Source organism: Vipera berus (genome assembly GCF_964194415.1).
Source record: "Vipera berus genome assembly, chromosome: Z".
NCBI lineage: Eukaryota > Metazoa > Chordata > Lepidosauria > Squamata > Viperidae > Vipera > Vipera berus.
This window is the reverse complement of record NC_138205.1, coordinates 34,981,893-34,999,453: the sequence shown is the minus strand read 5'-3', so window position 1 is coordinate 34,999,453 and position 17,561 is coordinate 34,981,893. Positions and strand designations below refer to the sequence as shown.

Here is a 17,561-nt window from a genome sequence, read left to right as displayed (position 1 = left end):
TGAGTCATTCCCAAATATAATATTCTCATGCCAATCATTGCTAATATAGTTATGAATAAAAAAACAGAGGCCATTAATTTTATCCCGATATAAATGGAGATGAATGATTTAGAATGGCTGGGAGCACATATTGTAGCATAGAGGTGTATATATACCAGTTCCTATTTCAGGCATCTTATACACAGTTATCAGAATGTCTGAAAGGAATAAGAAAAACAAAATGATTATAATAATTTACTTATATAGTGTCCTTCCCTTCACTTACTGTGATTTATGAGTATATAGTAAAAACAATAAAAGCATATTAGAAACCATTATAGTCATTTTTAAAGCAATGTTAGGAAGAAGGAAAAAGCTAATCCAACACTGTAGTGTTTATTTTAAGGAAAAATAATTCTTCATAGAATATTAGAACGACTGATGCTTCTTTTCTTCCTTTCCCTTGTTCCCATCTGGATTTATTTTTTGTTTCTTTGTTTTATGTCTTATGTTCAGGGCTTTTTTTCTCATAGAATGCTCAGAACGGAGTTCCAGCACCTTTTTTGGATGGAACCTTGCAGGGTAGGCAAGGCAGGTTGTATGACATGTGTAAGTTCCGGCACCTTTTTCTTTTACAAAAAAAGCACTGCTTATGTTGTTACTTCAAAAAATGTTTTTAGCAAATTTTAACCTGCCTAGAGTCACCAGAAGTCAAGTGGTATATATATTTAATATATTATGGTCCATCACACAGTCAGTCAGATATTCAGACTGAATTTGGCATTTTTGTCTATCTATTGAGTCCTTTCCAATGATCAGGGATTGGAGATGTGGATGTCTGACTGTGAACCTAAAAATTATTACAGTAACATCTAAGGATATAGACAATTAGAGGCAGGGCAATTTTTTTTTACAATTACAATGTTCATGTCCAATAAATGTTCATAAGAGTTCAGTATTAATCTGGAGATCCCACTGTTTTGCAATTTTTTTCAGATTGCTCAAACTTAGCTTCACTCAAACTTAGCAATATCAATTAATGGACTTCTTTTCAATGACTGTTAAGCATGTTATGAACAAGGTGCCTGTTGGTTTTGATTTTAAAGTCTCATAAGATCTTAACCTGCTTATTTCCAAGAGCACTATAGCATCTTCATTTCCTATCATTTTATCTGTTTTAGTCCCACCTGTTCTTACTTGCAGGAAAATGATATTTCTCAATACTGTTTTTGATACCATGATATTCCAATGCACTATTGTTACTTTGCCATGCTGTTGTTTGTAGTCTGTCTGTGCATCTCCTCCTTGATCTCCTCCTTCTCCTTCTGGCCCTTCTCCTGCCACAGCTGCCAGTTCTCATGTTGCCTTTGTATGCATACAGTTCTTCCCAAGAACCTATGGTGTTGTGATGTATCAGCATAATATATGTGCAGATCCAATCAGTGTGGCCTTTTGCAGTTGACAGAAATGTTGCTCACAGTATGTAACTTACAAAGTTTCTATCATATTTGAGCCTTAATATCTTTTGTAGTTATATTAAGCCCTGCAACAGTGAATTTTCTGAAAGCATTATTCAAACCTCCTCAATAGCTTGATATAGAGCTAACATTCTTCCCACATGCAGACCTCCCACTGAGAGGTTATGGTTGGGACACCCATTTTATTGGCTTGATGAACTTGATGATAAGGGCAAAAAATGGATCCAGGAAATTACAGACCAATTGGCCTGACATTAGGAAGATGCTGGCAAAAATAATTAAGCAACAGATCTGCAAACACCTTGAAGCAAGCAAAATTATAACCAGAAGTCAACATGGGTTTATTAAAAATAGATTATGCCAAGCAAAGCTTATTTCATTCTTTGATAAAGTGACTAAATTAGTGGATAAGTGAAATGCTCTGAACATAGTATATTTGGATTTCAGTAAAGCATTTGACAATGTAGACCATACCCTACTTCTTAGTAAGTTAGAAAAATGTAGGATAGACAGCATCACCACCAGATTGCTTTGTAACTGACTGACAAACTACACTCAACATGCAGTCCTTAATGGAATTACATCTACATTGAAGGAAGTAAGCAGTGGGACACCCCATGGTTCTGTCTTAGGCCCAGAACTTTTCAACATCTTCCTAGATGAAGAATAGAAGGGAGATTCATCAGATTTGCAGACAACACCAAGCTGGCAGGAATAGTCAACAGACAGACAGACTTGAACACTGGGCCCTTTCTAACAAAATGAAATTCAATAGTGGGAAAAATAAGGTGTAGAATAGGTGGAACATAGTTCAATAGCAGTAACAATGAGAGGGATCTTGGAGTCCTAGTGGACAATCAGTTAAATATGAGCCAGCAGTATGCTGCAGCCACCAAAAAAGCCAATGCAATCCTATGCTGCATTACAGAGGGATAGAATCAAGATCATGTGAAGTTAGTGCTACTTTACAATGCCTTAGTATTGCCGCATTTGGAATATTGCATCCAGTTTTGGTTACTACAATATAAAAGAGATGTTGAGATTCTGGAAAGAGTGCAGAGAAGAGCAACAAAGATGATTACATTGTGGGAGGCTAAAACATATGAAAAACGGTTGCAAGTATTGGGTATATCTAATCTAGTGAAAGGAAGGACTGAGATGACATGATATCAATGTTCCAGTGTCTGAGGGGTTGCCACAAAGAATAGGGTGTCAATCTATTTATCAATGCAGCAGAAAGAAGAACAAGAAGCAATGGATGGAAACCAATCAAGGAGAGAACCAATCTAGAACTAAGAAGAAATTTCCTGACATTGGGAATAATTAGCCTTCAGAAGTTGTGGGTGCTGCATCACTGTAGGTTTTAAAAAAGAGACTGAACAGCCATTTATCTAGAATGGTATAAGATCTCCTGCTTGGGCAGGGTGTTGGATTAGAAGACCTCCAAAGTCCCTTCCAACTCTGTTATTTTGTTAACCACAATTTATCATATGAGGATGTTTCCTGAACTATGAGCAAATGCAGCACCCAGAACTGCAGGAAACTCAAAGCAGCTCCACCTAAGTGTTTTTTTCCTGAACTGGATATGTAGGTTCTGGCAGAGAAAGAATCAGGTGGTCTGGTGGAGAAGAAGGACTGAGGGCAGAGAGCAGGTGGACAGGGATGGTCCAGGAAACAGGCTTTCCGCTTTTAGCCTAAAGTCTCAAGGAAAAAGCCTGGGAAGGAATGTTTCCTCCCTGTGCACTCTGGAAGGACAAGCTTCCCTTTGAAGATGTCTAGAAACAGTAATTGAGAAGGTCAAGTTTCCAGTAAACAGAACTTCCCTGCTCTCCCTTCCTTTTGGCATGTAATTCTCCTTTCTCTGATTTCTGGTTTTTCATTGGGTTTCTGTCTACTTTTTTGTCTCTCACTTCATTTCATGTCATATATATATAAAAAGGTAAAGGTTCCCCCGCACATGCGTGCTAGTCGTTTCCAACTCTAGGGGCCAGTGCTCATCTCCGTTTCAAAGCCGAAGAGCCAGCGCTTGTCTGAGGACGTATCCGTGGTCATTTGGCTGGCATGACTAGACGCCAAAGGCACACGGAACGCTGTTACCTTCCCACCGTAGTGGTCCCTATTTTTCTACTTGCATTTTTTACGTGCTTTCGAACTGCTAGGTTGGCAGAAGCTGGGACGAGTAACAGGCGCTCACTTTGTTATGTGGCACTCGGGATTTGACCTGCCAAACTGCCGACCTTCTACATATATACATACATACATACATACATACACACACACACACACACACACACACACACACACACACACACACACACATATATATATATATATATATATATATATATATATACACACACACACACACACACACACACACACACACACACACACACGTTGGTAACAATACAGTATAGGAATGTTTTGCCATTGTCTTCTTCCAGGATTTTACAACTTCCTAACCTATAGGTAATCTAAATAACCTATATCCTGAAGTTTCCCATTGGTTTCTCATCCAAGTATTAACTGATAGGGTGGTCTAGTGCTTTTGATTCAAGTATTTTCGAGAACACAAGAGTATGAATGTAAACCTTCTCTGAAATTCCTTAAAACCTTTGAATTCAAAGGACTGCATAGGGCCACTAATCAGTCCTGTCCATTTGGCTTTTCAAAATCAAAAAAGTTCAGGTAGGTGCTGTAATGTAGTGGGTCTGACGCAAGGAAGAGACGCCAGCCGGAGTACGTGTTCAGCTCTTTATTGTGGGGGGTGCGTACTGAGGAACAAGGGCTACCTGGCCTCCTTATATACCCGGCCAGGGAGGCGGCCAGCCAATGGGGTTGGCCCTAGGTTTCCCGCCGAAACTAGGTTTCCCGCCAAAACCGTCCAGGCCAACGCCCCCTAGTGGCTGCTGCTATGCAGATGCTTGCAACTGGATACATAACACCCCTCCCCCCTTAGAGAAGAACCATCCTACAACTATGTACATGCATAACTATATACAATGTGTGCCAATACATATGCAGCGAGTTGGGGATCACTTGCAAACATAGTCCGCTAAATACACTGGTGTCCTGTGGGGCCTGGTGGACCGTCTGGGTGTGGCTTCGCCCTGGCCTTGAACGTCTGGCTCATGATGCCCCTGTGCTGGGTTGAGTCCGGCCGTTGGATTCCCGTCTCCTAAGGTGCCCTGCTGCTGCTGCAGGGCCGGCTGCAGGAGGCCATCCTCCTCTAGTTCAGGGTCCGAGCCATTTCCGGTTGGTCTGGCCTCCTCTGGGGTGTGGCTATCCCGTTGGCCATGGGTGGTGCACTCAGGAACCCTTCCTCTGAGCTGGTCGATGTGCCGCCTGATGTGTCGATCCCCCTCCACCCCCATGATGTAAGAGAGGTTATTGGACAAGAAGGCAGCATGGGCCTGGACTCTCGTCCATGACCAAAGTTTCAGAGCCTTAAAGGCACTACTGTCTGACAGGTCCACAGTAACACACTTCACCCCCACGATGTAGGCCCCGTTTTTTCAGCCACAATCCCCGGAATCCATGGGTGCTCTGTCCCGTAGTTCTTGACCCAAACCAGGTCCCCCACGTTGAGTACCCTGTGTGATGAGGGCCTCTCAGTCTCTGCCGCCACTCGGTCAGGGTGCAACCAGTCAAGCTTGGTGATGAGACGCTGTCCCCATCGTAGTTCTGCTGGGCTCTTCCCGGTGGCAATGGACGGTGTGGTGTGTTGGGCGAGCAAAAATTTCGCCAGTCAGTGATGCCAGTCCCCGCTGATGATGTGCCGGAGTGCGTCCTTGGTCGTCCTTACCATCCGTTCAGCTTGCCCGTTAGTCGATGGGTGGAAGGGCGCAGAGGTGTCGTGTCTAATCCAAGAATGCCTGGAAATCATTAGTGGTAAACTGAGGCCTGTTATCAGACACGATTACGTCGTGGAGGCCATGTGTGGCAAAGAGGGCCCTGAGTACCTGGATTGTCCTTGCTGAGGTCATGTTGGGGACAGGGACTACCTCCAGCCACTTAGAGTGGCTGTCCACTACCACTAAGAACAGTTGGCCCTGGAACGGCCCCGCATAGTCAATGTGGATGCGGGACCAGGATGTGTGTGTGGCCTCCCACCTGTGCACGGGGGCGTGTGGCATCTCTGGCCTGGATCTCTGGCATGTGTAACAGCCCTTGACCCGCTCCTCGATGTCTTTGTCCAAACCTGGCCACCAGAGGTAATTCCTGGCCAGTGCCTTCATCCTGACCACCCCCGGATGCCCCTCATGCAGGGACTCCAACACTGCTCTGGAATGTTGTGGGAATGATGACCCTGCTTCCCCAAAGGAGGCAACCCCGGTGTGTGGAGAGCTCGTGTTGCCTGGTGAAGTACGCCTGGAATTCGGGCCCCGGGGACTTGTCCTGCCAACCAGTGCAAACCCACGAGTGTACCCTGCTCATGATGTTGTCAGAGGCTGTGCTGGTTGCAATGTCCTTGGCATGTACTGGGCATTCTGGTAGTTCCTGCAGAGCTAGGATCTGTGTTGCTGGTGCCGGATCTGGTTCAGTGGTGTCTATGGGTAGCCTACTCAGGCCGTCTGCATGGCCCATCTCCTTCCCTAGCTTGTGCACCAGCTTGCAATTGTAAGCTGCAAGGAAGATGGACCACTGGAGCATTCTGGGAGATAGTATTTGGGGGGTCTGCTTGTCCGTTGTGAACAGGCCTAGCAGTGGTTTGTGGTCTGTGTAAATGGTGAACTCCCTGCCATAGAGATAATCATGGAACTTCTTAATCCCTGCCACGATTGCCAGGGCTTCCTTATCTATTTGGGCGTAGTTCCTCTCTGCTCCAGAAAGCGTCCTGGAATAGTAAGCTATTGGTATTTGAGCCCCAGTAGGCTCAAGGTGGCTTAGTACAGCGCCCACGCCATAAGGGGATGCATCGCATGCGATGCATATGGGCTTTGTTTCTATGAAGTGTGTTACTGTGGACTTGTCAGACACTAGTGCCTTTAAGGCTTTGAAACTTTGGTCATGGACGGGAGGCCAGGCCCATGCTGCCTTCTTGTCCAATAACCTGTGTAGTGGTTCTGCAATTGCTGCCTTGTGAGGAAGAAAGGTGTGATAGAAATTGAGCAGGCCCAGGAATGCCTGAAGCTCTGCCTTGTTCCTAGGTGTGGGTGCCAGTTTGATTGCCCTTACCTTGGACTCCATGGGGTGGATTCCCTTGGCATCTATCCTGAATCCCAAAAATTCAGTGGAGGGAACACCAATGCTGCACTTTTCCCTCTTCAGTTTGAGGCCAGCAGCACGCAGCCTGGTTAATACCTCCCTCAGCCTGCCTGCCAGTTCTTCAGCTGATGCTCCTGCGATCAGGACGTCATCAAAATAAGGGCAGACCTCTGGGTTGCCCTTGAGAGTTTTCTCCATGATCTCCTGAAAAATACCAGGAGCTACGCTGATCCCAAACTGCAGCCTGTTTACCCTGAAAGCTCCCCTGTGAGTCACTATCGTCTGAGTGTCAGCCATTGCCCTGGTAACCGTGAGCTGTTGGTACGCCTGCGCAAGATCGAGCTTTGCAAAGATGGCACTGCCTTGGAGGGAAGCGAGAACGTGGCTGACCGTGGGGACCGGGTAAGCATGTGGGTTTAGGGCGCAGTTTACCGAGCATTTGTAGTCGGCGCAGATCCTCACCTCCCCATTGGGTTTAAGTGGGGTGACTATTGGGGTCTCCCACTCTCCCCCATCTACGGGCTCTAAGATTCCCTGGCCCACCAGCTTGTCCAGTTCGCTCTCGATCTTATGCTTGAGCGCAAAAGGGACTCGCTGCGGTCTGACCCGGATGGGGGAATGCTCGGGTTCAACTTGAATGAGATGGGGGGCCCTGTGTACTTGCCCAGCTTCCCATCGAAGACATCTGCAAACTCCTTGCAGACGGCCTCGATGGATTCTCCCTGGATCTGGTGGATCCCGGAGACTGTGATTCCCAGGGCCTCAAACCAGTCTAGGCCGACTAGGCTGGCTCTCTGGCCCTCTACCACTACGACCTCCAGGTGCTCCTCGCGACTCTTAAACCCCACGGAAATGGTGGCCTCCCCCTTTACCTTGACCGGCGAGTTTTGGAAATCGGTCAGGGCTAAATTTGAGGGCCGTAATTGAATCTGCTGCTTGCTCCAGCTGTTAATATAGTTAAGGGTCTCGTCCGAAATGATGGACACCACCGATCCGGAGTCAAGCTCCATGCTGCAGGGGACGCCCTGCAAGCAGATTGTTAATTTAATTTTTGATTTGAGCAGCCGGCGGCTAGATGGCCAGCCGGCTCTCAACATAGCCAATTCGTAATTTGATCGGGGCCCCAGTACCTCTCAACAGTGATTCATCCTGGCGCAGCTCATGGATCTCTTCTCAGGGGCGGCGGCTATGACAGACCGCGGCTATGTGGCCTGTCTTCTTGCAGGCCCGACACGTGGCCGACCGGAACTTGCAGAGGCTGCGCACGTGGTTTCCGCCGCAGCCTGCGCACTTCTGCGAGTTGTTGGCCGGCTTGGGCTTGTCCGGGTGCCCTCCTCATTGTCCGTGGGTTGACTTCCACCGGAGGAGGTCGATGCTTTGTTCGTCCTCCTCGTCCTCAGCTGAGATGACTTGCTGGTGGATGTTGGCCGTCTGGCTGCCGGTTCTGGATTCCTGGACAGTCTGGACAGCCCTGCAGGCTGCTTTGTGGGCCAGGATGGCATCCTAGGCCTCCTGGAACAAGACCTCGTCTTTCGCGAACAGGCACTCCTGCAGCCTCGTGTCTCGTAGGCCGCAAACCAGCCTGTCGCGTAGCCGCTCCTCCAGGTTCAAAAATTTGCAGGCGACGGCGGCTTCTCACAGGGCAGCGATGTAGTCGGCCCCGGACTCGTCGGGACGCTGGTCCCTCTTCTCAAACTGCGACCTCAAAGCCAGTTTGGACATGCGGGGCCAGAAATTTGCGTTAAGCTTGTTGACGAGGTCCCAGTAAGAGGCGGTTTCTATGGCCTCCGGGGTGAGCAGGTTTGCGGCGACCTCGAGGAGTGCGGGTCCACCTATGCAGAGCAGGGCTGCCGCCTTCGAGCCGTCCTCCGAGATTTGGTTAAATCTCATGTACAGTTCGGCGTGCGACAGGTATCGGGCCTATTTCTCCGGGTGGTGGGTGTCGAACTCACAGGGTTGCCCTGTTCGTGCCATCGCCCTTCCATTGGTTGCTGCGGCGTGTGGTCAAGATGCTTGTTGCGGTGGCCAGAGCCGGTCTCGGGTCTCTTGCGGTGGCTGGCGGTCGTGTTGGGGGAAAAAGGAAAAGATTCCTCTTTTCCTTCAGCACGCAGTGTGTTCCCCTAGTGACTTCAGCTCTTCTGTCGGCCTGATCCCATCCTCGTCGCCACTGTAATGTAGTGGGTCCGACACAAGGAAGAGATGCCAGCCGGAGTACGTGTTCAGCTCTTTATTGTGGGGGGTGCGTACTGAGGAACAAGGGCTACCTGGCCTCCTTATATACCCGGCCAGGGAGGCGGCCAGCCAATGGGGTTGGCCCTAGGTTTCCCACCGAAACTAGGTTTCCCGCCAAAGCCGTCCAGGCCAACGCACCCTAGTGGCTGCTGTTATGCAGATGCCTGCAACTGGATACATTACAAGTGCTATCCGTTAGTTGACAGAATTTCATAGCTAGAGAAACAACAATACATTTCATTTTGCATAGAATCTGTGAAAAAGAAATTATGATTCATATAGTAATGCATTGCAATGTTTAAAAAATCTTCTAGAAAGAGACACTTCCATGTTTTATTATATATCAGAATTTACTTACTATATTGGATTCTGGATGATGACTCTAATAAGGCTTAGATTTAGATACAGCTAGCGTCTATCAGTACTGAATATGATTCATGGTTGAGACATCTATCGACACTAGCATCAATAAGATGAATTGATTATGCATTTTATAGTTCAATAGAAATACAGTTTAAAAATTCCTGGCTCACAAACTTTCTACACATATTTTACCAGCAATCCCATGGTAAAGCCAAGCAACCAATTGCTTGGGGGAAGTGGCTCTGTATAGTACCTGTTTATATCCAAATTTAAGCTTATATTTAAGTTACAAATGTTTATAAATATGTAACATCCCAGGTAATGCTTAATAAGGATCTAAAAGACACAGTGTATAGAACTTTACCTTTATTTGTGATGTTACCAGCATTTTCTCTGTCATCCTGAGCAAACACGTTGTGGTCCTCATCTACAATAATAAGCAAAATGTATATAAAACGTCTACTGGCAGACTAATTGTGCCACAAAATGTCCCATCATCTACACAGCAGAAAAAGTATATATTTTTTCTCCCATTTATAATCCATGTACATTTGTTAGGATGGCAGTTAATAACCCTACCCCCCAAAAAGGTAGCTGGGTAGGACTATAAGACATAGCAAGTATTTTGTGGGAATCCTGCCCTGGTTTCTGATATAAATGAAACTATCCCATGGTAAAATAAGTTTTTTTTCTGTCTAGTGGCCATTTGTTATTTTTGTTCACTGCAAAACAAAAACAGTAAGATGATACAGAAGCACTGATTGGAAGACGCTTTGAGAAATGAAAAGAATTTCTGGCTAATATGAGATAATCCTCAGCAGATAAAAAATGAGGGTGCTCACTAGTCAGTTTGAAGAGTGGCTGTCAGGAGCTGCTTGAAATGCCATAAAATGATACTTAAAATACCTACTTGTAATAAGAAATGTGTATTAAGATATAAAATTCAAACAACTGTAATGCTTTTGTTAGAATCATATCACAATGAATCCTGTTTGCATAACCCTGTTAAGAATGAAAAGGTTTGTCTAGAAATAGCAAACTCTTTTAAAAAGCATTTAAAACTTTATTTATTTATTTATTTATTTATTTTTGCTTCCCCAGCAGCATACAAATTTTGGCCAGATTGAAGAGTTCAGTCTGCTTTCCACAAAATAGTTCTGCATGGTACGATGTATTTTTGCTGCTTTTGAAAGAAAGATGGTTGTAAATATTTTACTAAGTACTTGTTGCCATCACCACCTCCCATTACTCTAAACTGTAGGATATGACATCTTAGATTAGAATAAAGGAAGGTGGTTGATTAGAAGAAGGACATGAAAAGAAAGGCTTAAATCTCAATCTCAGCACAGGACTAATAACTAACAAGGCCCATTCTATCTTCTCTCCCCAAATCTTTGCCATCAGCTAATTCTTTTAAAAAAAATCTTAGTGTTCTTATTCATGTAGTCCATAGAATGAATCTCACTGTATTCTTCCTGGTTTTAAAACAGTTTTTGCCCAATCTGATGTTTTCAAAAGGTTTTGAGTCACAATTCCCAAATATCCAAACAACAAAGTTTTTTGGCTGGCACAGAATTCTGGAGATTGTAGCCTCAACACATATGTAGGACTTCAGGTTGGAAAAGCTTGTTTTAAAATGTTGCAAAATGCTCAGATGGAATCACTTCAAAGGAGAATTAACATGCACTCAATCTAGATGGCAATGATTTAGCTGTACATAAACTGATATTTGTTTATCATAAACAAGCAGTTGTGTTTGTGTGAAATATGATCACAGCAAAAATATTAATTGCATATTCATATTTTACTGATTTTAGGAATCTTGCAACCTTTCTAATGACCCTAAACTTAGAATAAAACATACTCTGCTGTTTACCAATGCAGATATGTTCAAACAATATAATCATATTATGACCAAATTGAAAGAATGCCTTCTTTGATGTCTTTATAATGCAGCACAGGTGTTAAACTTCAGCTGTAAACTGGACTAATCTCTAATCTATATTTTGCTATGATTTCATTATAATTAGCACTCATGTAGGCAATTCTAAAGATTTGAGTGTGTTGAAACAATTTATTTCTGACCAGCTGAGTTCACACAACACAATCAGGCTAGATAAAAGACTAGGTATAGGAAATGACCAGGCTGAGCCTGAGAGAATGGTCAAGCAGGTTATAAATCTCTAGTCCAGCCCACCTTGAATTCCATAGACTCTTATCTACTGCCAATTTGCTTTGAACAGTTCAGATTTTTGTAGAGAGCTTAAGCTTGCAATAAAACTATATATTCATTTGAACTACTTGGACTCCTGATTTTCTGCTCTTGACACCAGTAGTTTTATCTGCACAACATACTAAGTTACGTTAATGTTAATTCTGGTCTATTTTATTTAATGATTTAGAATGGTGAGCTCCTGCTCCAGGCCTGCTCTGCTGCCTTATAGTGACAGGGTATGTGTGGATATTCTAAAGCCAAAGCAAGCAAATTAACAATGGGCAGCAGAAATACAGAAAGATGCTAGAAATGTATGATCATTGTATTATAGACAGCAAAGGCATAATCTCATTTTGTACAGGAGAAAGCAATTGTAAACCACTTCTGTATTTTATCAAGAAAACCATATGAGTAGGCCAGATAAAATAATGGAAAATATGGTGCTTTAATGCTCAATATGCTACTTAAGAAGGGTTCAGGAACTTTTTAAGTATTAATGATGTTTATGAGGCAGCTAAAGTCTTTGGGACACCTAGTTCCTGATGTTGCCATCCAAGAAAAGAAGACCTAATTCTACAATGATAGAATTACAGCGGGACTGTGAAATGTAAGCATGAACATAAAGAAGTTCAATCCACTGAAAATGGAATGAACTGACTAAAAATTAGCATCTTAGGAATTGATAAATTGAAATAGATTGGATACTTTCTGCCAGAAGATTATACTGCATATTATTCAGGATGCAAAAACAAAGAAGGAATGGCATCACTTTCATAGTCAGGAAGGATATAACAACTACAATACTACACAGCACTTGGCAGAATGCAATTAGACTCTGCAGACAAGTGTTTAATATGATGATTGTTCAACTTTATGTTCCAACCACTGATGCAAAAGAGGAGATTGATGAATGTTATATATAAATGTTGATTCAAATTCAAACTTAAATCAATAGAACATGCAAGCAGGATTTGTAGCTTGTGGCTGGAGATGAGAATGCCGAAGTTGGATATGCTAAGGAGGAACATTTAGTTGGACTCAATGGCTTAGGAAGCAGGATAATGATTTATTAATTGCTACAATCCAGTGATTTCTTCATTGCTAAAACAGCTTTCCAACAACCAAAATGATGTCTACATATGTGGACGTCACTAGGTGGAGTACTGTCAGGTGCAAACAACCAGATCCAGATGTGAAGGATTCAAGATAACTATTTATTGTTTTCTATCCATAGTGCAAGAATCTCCCTAGATAAGATCCTATGCAACTTAGGGGAGGTTAGGTGTAAGTCTCTTGTGGCTGTGCAAAAATTTAGCATTACCTCCCTGCTTGATCCTTCTTCATTTGTCTGGCAGGGAATGACCCAACAACACACTCCCCACATCAGATCCCTCTCTGTACCATGTAGTGTTTATTGCTTGGGATTTCACAGGAACTTGGGGTGGGTGGGAGCAATGCCAACTGAAAGAAGTCCTCCCCCCCAAGTCTGAAGACTATTTCCAGTCTTGCGGTGCATCCTGCAAAACATCCAGATGGTTAGAGAATTCCTCCCTACTTTCCCTCAGGAAGTGAAGTCCAGAAGATAAAAGTCAAGTCTTGTCTGCTTCAACGCTTCCCTCTAGAGGGGCCTCCACTGCCTGGTTAACTCCTTCATTTACTGATTCCTCCTCAGGCTCTGGGATGGAATTGGCAACTAGAGGTTTAGAAGGTTGTCTGGGAATTGTTGTAAAACTGCTACACTAATTCAGAAGCATGCATATTTGTAGCATTTTCCCACGAAAGCTCTGCTTCTGGATAGCATTTCCAGTAAACCAAGTACTATATGCTTTTACCCTGTCTCCTTGAGTTCAATATTTCTTTCACTTTGAATTCTTTCTTGCCTTGAATAATCAGTGTGTTTGGGCGTGTATGTGTTAATGGCAGTTGTGATCATAAAAGGCTTGATGGCACTTCTCTGACTAGCAATGAATGATAGAAAACTGGGTGGACCTTCATAGATGGTGGCAATTGCAAACAAAAAGCCACATTTTTTACATGCTGTAGACCTTAAAGAAACTCACAAACTTTGATCAAGTTTCTTCGAGGGTCTGATAGAAGCCAAAAATTTGGCCAACAACCACACTTTGTTTCCCTCAGCAACTGTGTACTTCTTACTGCCCTCAGTAGCATGGGCTATCCCTCTCCTGAATTAGCTGTGGGTGGCATGAGGGAGGGGAAATCTCATAAAATGAGATCTAGGCTCATTTGATCATCCCGCAGTTCCTCCAAATGGGAGTCTATATGTACACAAAGTTAGTACAATTGTTCCAGACTTTGTGGAATTCCTTGCCTAATCAGCTCAGTCTGGATGTCAGTATGCAGACATTGCCTGAACCAGTCTATCAAGGCTGCTTCGTTCCAATCCATATCTGCCACCAACAATTTGAAATCAAATATATAAAGCCTCGCCCTTCTGTTGCCTTGCCTGAGTTACCAATCTCATGGCTGGCTGTCACATGTTGGTGTGAATGTTCTTGGTAGTTCCTTGATAAGGCTATTGTTTACTGTTATTTTGTTTGTCTGCATTGGTAGTTTCTTGATTGGAGTATTGTTTACTTGATTGTTGGTCTAGTGTTAATCTTGGTGTTAATATTTGCTCATATGGATGTTGATTTCTGGTGAGGAGGTGTTTTGGTCTTTCTATTTCCTTTTGAGGTTTTTGACTGTCTGTTTTGGGTGGTTAAAAATATTAACAAAGATAACAGCCTAATCAAGGAACCACCAAGAACTCTCCCAGCCACACTGACAGGGCAAGCCACTAGCAGATCCCACTTCCTGCTATGCACCAGTGATGTTACCTAGTTTGCTAATGAAGCAAGAAAATCATCAAACTCATAGAGAACCAAGGACCCCACACCCAATTGTTCTTATGTAAAACTTATAGACAGGTCTGGAAACCACAGCATAAATGAAACATGGTGAAAAAGATTGGCTCCATGTCAGCAATGTATATGCTGAATATACATTGAAGGAAGCTGGATTAGATGAAGATGAGCATGATTTTAAAACTGAAGGGAAAAAAACATTAGTAACTGCACTGTACTGTTACTAGTAATAGTAACAGTAACTGACACTATTTTAATAACTAAAAATGCAAATGATCTGGAACCTCTAGTAGTGAAAATCAAGGATCATAGTAAACAATGGTCTAAAATTAAATATAAAGACCAAACTCATGAAAATTGGTATAGCAATCAACCTTAAAATTGCCAATGAAGATACTATAGTGATGGATAACTTTTGCCTTTTAAGACTATCAACAGTAAAGAAATAAGCATTGAAAAATATACTGCAGACTAGTACCTGGTATAGTTGCAATGAAGCCTTTTGAAAAGATATTCAAAAGCCAGGATGTATTTATAGAAACTAAAAATAAGGCAATTGTTCTTGTGACAATCTATGGAAGCAAAACTTGGATTAGAAGCAGCAGCATAGAAATAGTATTGATGCTTTTGAATTTTGCTTTGGAGAAGATTTCTGAGAATACCACAAACAGACAATAATACAAGCAAATAGATTTTTGAACATGTTGATGTCAGGGCTGTTGCCAACAGGTGTGCAAATAATGTACTGCACAAGGGTGCCATGACATGGGAGGGAGAGATGTAGCCCGGTGCTGCATTGCATGGAGCAAAGTTGGGAAAAGAAGCCTGTCCAGATACTAATTCATGCATGTGCACATGCACTGTACAAGAAAAGATAGAACAAAATGTTTGAAAGCCGGAACTGCTACATGATGTGAGTTGATGCTCTGGTGGCAGAAACCTTTTTTCACAAAGGTACCTAACAGAACAGGGCCTGTCCTGTTGATGGTTAGAGTTGTCATTGGCAGCTTTGGTGTGGAGAAAGGCTAATAGTGAAACTCTACATGGAGTTGCTTCTCTTCTACTGCAACAAAACTGGTCCTGAGTACACTGGGCTCATGGATCTTGCCATCTGGTCCCCAAAGTGGATCCTCCCCTATGCCTAAGTTGCCATGGAGGGTGAGACTCCTGCTCCCTGCCTGCTTTTTGCCTGCCCCCTGCCTAGTCTGCAGCTCCTTGCTACTAGTCATGAACATATATACCTTAGCCCTGATTCTGATGCTGTCTTGATATGAGGTCAGGCCTACAGCTTCCCCTTGGCCTGTCTTACCCACGGACAGAACTACGCTTCTCATCTGTAGCAAGCAGAAACTATGATCATGAGAGCAGGCCCTGGCCCTACCAATGATAGTGTCTTGATGCAGGACTAAGAGTGGAGCTGACCTGGGCATTGAGCCATACTTCTCATCCTAAGTGAGGAGCCACAATTTCAGGTAAAATCAGACTGGATTTGGGTCATATTGTGAGGAATGAAACTAGGACTGCTATCTCTGCTTGGGAAAAGCAGCTACAGACAGGCAGTAATGCTTCCCATCCCACTATTCCAAGGCTCAGAACAACTCATGTTTCCAATAAAGGAGATTATTGGTTGAAATGAGGGGTCTCTAGTGCTCTCTGAGTTTAGTTGTTTTCTTGCAGACATTTTCTTGGTTGTTTTCTTTCAGATGTTTCATTACTCAAACTAAGTAACATCATCAGTCCTAGTCAAGTGCACATTTGGATAATGAAACATCTACAAGAAAGTCCCAAAGATGCTTTTTCACAAGCCAACTGGACTTTCTTGTTTTTCTTTGAAGACATTTCACTTTTCATCCAAGAAGCTTCTTCAGCTCTGACTGGATGGTGGGGAATGGAAGGATTTATATTCGTTGCTGACAGCTGGTGATTTGCATTCATTTAGAGAATCATTGAGGAGGTTTATCTGTGTCCTCAGGGTCACCTGAATAGTGCAAATGGGTATGGAGCCTTCTTGGAACTGCTGAAAGGATTTTGTTTTAGACTGAAGATAGATGATGTCATATCCCTCCCCCTCTGTTGAGAGAGGGCAAACCACATTTTGGATAGAGAGGACTCCTGGTTTGAAAGAGGGGTCAAAGAGGCCATCTATGTCAAAACTGAACAGTCTTCTCTCAACATCACTTTGCAAAGCCTAGAAGGATGGAATTGATCCAGAACAATAGTCTGTTTTGGGAGAAGGTGAATACTGCAGTAAATAATTGTGTACAGATTTCCTGTACTATTGAGGGTTGTTAGAACCCTCACACATGGGCTATACATTTGAGATCTTTGTTCTATAAGTGAAGTTTCCAATTTCATTTGGCATTCTATTCTATCTATATCCATGTTGTTGTTGTTTTGCCAGAAGTATAGAAATCTTCCCCACTGCCTTCTTTGGGGATATTGTTTTCAACTTCCGAGTCTAATCTATAACCCTGGGATTTCCTGATGATCTCTCACCCAAGAATTCAAATCTCAATTAGTTCCCTCCAACCCTTTTTCAAGAGCATCCATTGGCAGCTGGGTATTGTCACTAGCTATTTTTATGTCAATTAACTACAAGGAATAGGTTAGTGATGGTAGAAGCCCATGATAACTGGCCTTTTTGTCAAATTAACAGAGAATCTTGCAGATACCGAGTAAAGTAGCTGTTATGGTACTTTCAGGGAATGGCAGTAGATTGAAGGAATGAACTATTTCTTATTCTCTTACCACAACTATTAAGTTATTGTTAGCACCACCAATCCTTAGAAATAAAGTAATCCAGTAGATCAAATAAAACTTAATTTCAATGTTGTGGCTGCTGTCAAAACTTGTTTTTTTCACATCAAGATAGCTTTGCTGCAATGAAAATTGCCAGTTCTAAGATGTCTGATTTTGTTAGATGACATTGGGGGCTAAACTCCCACCCATATTTCATCCCCTAACCATATGATACTTGACCTTTTTCATGTAATCAGCCAGTCATGTCAGATGTTAGCACAACTACCTGTGTACAATAAAGAATTTTGGGTGGCAATATTTTAAAGCAATAACAGTGAAATCAGTCTATAATCCAATATTGTCCAGCAATAGCAGCTTATATAAGCAAAGTGTAACAATATAAAAGAGGAAAAGAGAGGTCATATTTTAACCATGCCCCATAAACCTATCAATTGTTATTTAAGACAGTAATAGCAATCACTT

General features: G+C 43.0%; 1 protein-coding gene across 1 annotated transcript in view; it reads right to left on the bottom strand.

Moving 5' to 3' along the window:
• Positions 1-17,561, bottom strand: part of SKAP1 (src kinase associated phosphoprotein 1) — a 482,593-nt gene that overhangs the window by 55,864 nt on the left and 409,168 nt on the right. The window contains exon 9 of the mRNA XM_081343140.1: positions 9,625-9,687. Within this exon, the coding sequence (XP_081199266.1) occupies positions 9,625-9,687 (63 nt within the window). The remainder of the gene's footprint in view (positions 1-9,624; positions 9,688-17,561) is intronic.